The sequence below is a fragment of the Microtus ochrogaster genome, unplaced genomic scaffold, assembly GCF_000317375.1.
Source record: "Microtus ochrogaster isolate Prairie Vole_2 unplaced genomic scaffold, MicOch1.0 UNK16, whole genome shotgun sequence".
Lineage (NCBI taxonomy): Eukaryota > Metazoa > Chordata > Mammalia > Rodentia > Cricetidae > Microtus > Microtus ochrogaster.
The window spans coordinates 179,486-185,205 of record NW_004949114.1 but is presented as its reverse complement, the minus strand read 5'-3'; the positions used below and the strand labels follow the sequence as shown (position 1 = coordinate 185,205).

Below are 5,720 nucleotides of genomic sequence, written 5' to 3'. Positions count from 1 at the left end.
TGAAAGCTCTAGAAAAAAAAGAAGCAGACTCACCTAGGAGGAGTAGAAGACTGGAAATAATCAAACTGAGGGCTGAAATCAACAAAATAGAAAGTGTATGGGCATTTTGCCTGCATGTATTGTCTGCATATCACATTCCTGAAGTGCTTGAGATGGCCAGAAGAAGGCACCAGATCCCTTCTTCCAGAACTGGAGTTGTGAATGGTTGTGAGTCATCACGTGGGTGCCAGAAATGGAGTCTGCATCTGTAATTCTAGCCCTTAGGAGATGGAGGCAGGAGGATCAGAAGTTTTCAAAGGTTCCTCCTCAAGTTTCTTATGAAGTACATAAATAAAACTTTATAGAAAATAACACCAGCTGGTACCCTTTAGCCACATACTCCCTCTGCAGCCTACCCCACTGGAGACAGGGTTTCTCCTGACTGGTTGTCTAGATGTAAATAAAAGCAGTTTGGATTTGAATGTCAGAGATGTGGTGACTGAGAGAGGTCCTGAGAGAGGTGACTCAGTATCATTGTCTGACTTCTAGATATGACATTCATATCCATAGTTGCCCTTCAGCTCTAAACATTAGTATATACCAAAATGCTTCTAGAAAGTGTTTCTAATTGAGCTGGGAAAATGGTTCAGAGTGTAAGAGCAAGCACTCCCCAAGCACAAAGACTTGAGTTTGAATCCCCAGCACCCATGTAAAAAGTAGGGCATGACAGCATATGCCTATAACTCTGGCAACCTGGTGGGAAGAATAAGGATCATTGTGGCTTGTGGGCCACCAGCATAGCCCCAAGTTCAGTGAGAGACCCTGTCTCAAGGAAATAGGTGGAGAGTGACAGACACAGACACCTGATGTCCTTGTCTGGCCTGCATATATGTGTCCACATGTACCAGTATATTTACATTCACATACGTTATACATATGTACAGCACACATACACACACACACACACACACACACACACACACACACTCACCTCTATTTGCTGTTTGGTATATCCAAAAATGTAGTTTTTTGAAAGTTGGCAGGAATCCCATTTCTCTGGAAAACTTTCTAATTCTCAGAAAAATTTCCCCTTCCTCCAAATTGCCCCAGAAGAAGACTTGTGAAACACCGTTGATTACTATATGGGACTTCCCATGTTTGACATTCTGGGAAGCTCACCATGAGCTGAAGAAAACCCACTTGGTGATGTAAGCAGAAAGGGAATTTTAAATGTCAGAAGGTGCTCTGAAGTCAGAGGAAATCCAGAATGTCATGTTCAGCTCACTTTTGTATGCAAGGCTGCTTCAAGTCTAGCAGCACATGCAAGGGTATAAAGTTATTCACGTGCCATAGGGTTATGGAAGTTTCCAGGAGGGAAACTGGGCTCTCATACCAACAGCTTCTGAACTCACACTCTGGCCTAGATAGCTGCTTTATCTTTCACATAACCACCTGATCCTTCTGGTGACATGAAGGAGCTTACTCAAGGAGCTGCTCTCAAGTCTTTCTTCATGCCACCTTAATATTCTCTCTGTCTGCCTCTGTCTGTCTGACTCTCTCTCTCCTCTTTTTTTGGTGTATGTGCTCAAACACGTGGGGAGGCCAGAGTGTCCTGTGTCATCAGTCTCTGTTTTATTCCCTTGAGACAGGGTCTCTCACTGAACCTGGAGTGAAGCTGATGGCTAGCAAGCCTCAGTGATCCTCCTTTCTCTGCTCCTTACAGTGTCGAGGTTTCAGACACACACACCACAGTACCCAGCTCTTTACCTAGGTGCAGGAATTCAGACTCAGGTCCTCAAGCTTGTGCAGCAAGCTGTCTTACCTACCGAGCCCTCCTCCTATCCCTATCTTGTCTTACTTCTTGTTCAGTGCGCACACACTATCTCTTCACATTTCTAGATCATTCTAGATACTGCCCTCTTCAGGCCAGATTAGAACTCTAATTTAATGCACACTAGCCTCGTGGAATGTGCCAAATAAAAGGTTAGAGGGTTAGAATTGTTTGAGTAGGGTTTTATTATGTATTCCAGACAAATCTTGAACTCACATCATGGGTCCTGCCTTAACCCTTTGTAGTGATGAGACGAGCAGGCCTGCTTTTTGTCCTACCCTGCTCCTGCACTGCTAGCTTTACACCTGAAATAACAACACACAAATTGTATTCTTTTAAACACTGCCTGGCCCATTATATCTAGCCTCTTATTAGCTAATCCTCACATCTTGATTAACCCATTTCTAATAATCTGTGTAGTACCACGAGGTGGTGGCTTACCGGGAAAGACTCAGCATGTCTGACCTGGTGGCTGGCTCCATGGCGTCTGACCCAGAGAGGAGAGGCATGGTGTCTGCCTCACTTCCCTCTTCCTCCCAGCATTCTGTTTTGTCTACTCCACTCACTTAAGGGCTGGCCTATTAAATGGACAAGACAGTTTCTTTATTAACCAATGAAATCAACACAAAACAGAAGACCCTCCCACACCAGCCTCTCAAATACAGGGATTGCAGGCGTGTTCCACCATACATATCTAGGAAGCTTGGAATTGGAAAGATTCTTTGTCAACCTAAAACCTGGGGAAAATGGTGGTATCAGTAAAATATTTTTTTTTCACATGTATAAATCAAAGTAGTTTGCTCGTACTTGTCCCTCCAACACTGTCTTTCCTCCTTCATCCCTCTCACTGGTCCTCCTACTCTCCCTCCACTGTCACGCCTCTGTTTTCATGTTATTTATGTGCATATATGTATGCATATACAGATAGATGATGGATGATAGATACATAGTCCACAGGAGTGAAAGCATGCAGCATGTATGTGTGTATGTATATCTACATATCTATATCTATCTTTCTTCTAATTTCTCTTCTCTTGTTCCCCCACACCGCTACGTCTTAGACCCCTCATGATCTCCTTCTACTTTCATATTCTTTGTGTATCTCATTGAACATGGAGAAGCCAAGCTGGTACCTGACTGGAACCTTTACCCCTACTAACCAGTGTTCAAGGTACTGGAAGATACCCTGCATGCTACCAGAGAAGAAAGGTAAACATCAGCCCAGCTACAAACCCTTTGATGTACAGTGTTGACTTGTCTGCAGCATAGGATGGTATAATAGTGGGAGTAACCAAGCACTGTCTGATTGGATTTGAAGCCCATTCCATGAGACGGAACCCATGCCTGATAATGCTTGGCTGGCCAAGAATGAGATGAGACAGATGATAGAACTAGGGGAAAACCAAATACTATTGTTCTATTAAAGGAGCATAGTAGTAAAATATCTCCCGACCACATTCTGCTATACTCATAGATCAATGTCTCACTCAGCCATCATCAGAGAAGCTTTCTCCTGTAACAGATGGGAGTCAATACAGAGATGTACAACTAGACAATGTGCAGAATGTGAGAGATCTTGGAGTACTCAGATTTAAATGAGATGTCTTTATCAAATCCTCCTCTTCAGGATGCAGATAATTATGTGGAAGAGGAGGCTGAGACATTGTGAGAGCCAGTGAGGATAAATGATAACAAGGAAACACTGTCTTCCAGATGTAACAGGACTGATGCCCACATTAACTCACAGAGACTGTGCCAGTAGGCACAGGGACTGAATGGGTCTAAGCCAAATGGAGTCCCAGGGCTGAGATGGGGAAGTATGCACAGACTCATATCCTTAACTAAGAATCTTAGCTCTTGTTGTCAACCACTCACAAAGGAAGGAGATATCGGTTCCTCTAAGGAGCCTCATTGGGTATGCAAGCTACACTTCAGGGCAGGTTCCACGCCCTGCAGTAGGCAGCCAATGCAAAATGATCTCAAAGATAGTTTTAGAGTGTTTTTCCATATATCTTTGTCTTGGCATTTTTTAACCTTACTGGTTTTTTACTTGTATATTATAGTTTCTGATGTTGAGTATTTATAGACTTTTGTGTGTGTATGTGTTTGTGAGTATGGTCTGAGATCATAAGAGAATGTAAACCCCACAAATACTCCACACTACTGGAAACAAGCATGAAGAATCTCTCCAAAGTGAACTTGGGAGAAGTCCCACAGCTAAAGTGATTGCTTGTTCCCAGTGTGCTCAGCACTGACTTTCTTTACACTTGTGGTTCCTTCATAACTAAAAATTGTTATCATTTATGCCATAAGTGGTATTGATTTTCTGTTTCTGTGAATTTGACTGTTTAGAACACTTTCATACTTTGTCAGAAAAGGATTGGCCTATAGGCAAGTGTGTGGTGCATTTTCTTGATGAGCATTTTGGGAGGGCCCAGTCCACCATGAATTTCACTACCTCTGGGAAGGTGGTCCTGCATTGTTTTAGAAAGCAGGCTGAGCAAGCAACAAAGAGCAAGAAAGTAAACAGTGTTCTTCCATGGCCTCTTCTTCATTTCCTGCCTCCAGATTCCTGCCTTGTATTCCTGTTCTGACTTCTCTGAATGGTAGATAGAAAGCTGTGAGATAAATAAATCACTTCCTCCCCCAAGCTGCAGTTTGTCATGGTGCTCTGTCACAGCACTAGAAACCCTAAGTAAGACAGATAAACATGGCAGGCAGAAGGGTAATCTTGGCAAAACTACTGATGTAAATAATTCTATTTCAGTTCCACTTTTGTGGGGGGCTCTAGAAATACTGTTGCTGCTGTTATTGCTTGCATATTGGGGGCTTTGTCCACACAGCCATGTCCTCACTCCATATATCTCGACTGCAAAAATATCAAAATAAATCAGCATTGGTATCTAATGAATAGAACTGTCCATTCTTCTGTGAGGTGACAGTTTAGCTGGGCATGGTAGTTTAGGATGATAACTCAGTACTTGGGAGGTAATGTCAGGGATTCTCAGATATCCATTGCTATATAGTGATTTTGAGTCTAGCCTGGGATACATATGACACTGTTTTTTTTATATGACATTGTTTTAAAGACAACCAACTAGTCACTGCAATCCAAAAGTGAAACACACAAAAAATAACCACACTCTCATACACATACAAATGTTCTTGCTTTTCTCTATTTTGGGAAGTGAGTGATTTTTGAACTTTGGTGGCTAGAGAAGATGAGCAATTTGATGAACGCCTAGAGTCCCCCATACATGAAGAGAACCAATGTCATCTTGATTTCTGCATTTTTCTCACAGAATCAGCTGGCATCTGGAGTTATGGGATGCAGTCTCAGAACGGACTTTATGTCAAGCTCCACTTAGGGTTCCATCTCTTGATATAGCCCTTAGAATAATGGATTTTTCTGGTTGAAAAAATCCTTGTTTTCTTAGTTTTAAAGGGATCTGCAAGAATTAAACAAACACAGTAAGAGCCAAGCAATGAAGGGTCACCAAGCACAGAAGCAAGGAAGAGATTCATCAAGGATAAATACTCTTTACATGCACATGAAAGCTATTTTTCCTTTCTTTAGTTATCATTTCTTAGAAGGCAAATTTTTTAAATATTTGGGGTCTGCAGATAAAGATCAAGCCTTCGTGCCTGTAATTCAGGCATTCTCCTGAATGAACCACTCTTCAGCCTCTGCATAAGATACAGTTTCCCAACTCCTGAATCCAGAAGCTCCAAACCTCAACCGATATTACAAAAGAAGTTACTTGGCTCATAGTGTAGATTAAATAATGCGCATATTCTTCTCTGCATATAGAGGGTCCAAATTAAGAAAACTAAACTGGAGTCGCGGCGGCACGCAGTCGCGGCGGCACGCAGTCGCGGCGGCACGCAGTCGCGGCGGCACGCAGTCGCG

General features: G+C 42.6%; 1 protein-coding gene across 1 annotated transcript in view; it reads right to left on the bottom strand.

The window, feature by feature from the left end:
* Window positions 1–4,967: 4,967 nt before the first annotated feature.
* The window catches only part of LOC101996465 (cytochrome P450 3A13-like), a 33,366-nt gene continuing 32,613 nt past the window's right edge, over window positions 4,968–5,720 (bottom strand). Inside the window, exon 13 of the mRNA XM_005367062.2 lies at window positions 4,968–5,259. Coding sequence (XP_005367119.1) covers window positions 5,164–5,259 — 96 coding nt within the window. The 3' untranslated portion in view covers window positions 4,968–5,163. The remainder of the gene's footprint in view (window positions 5,260–5,720) is intronic.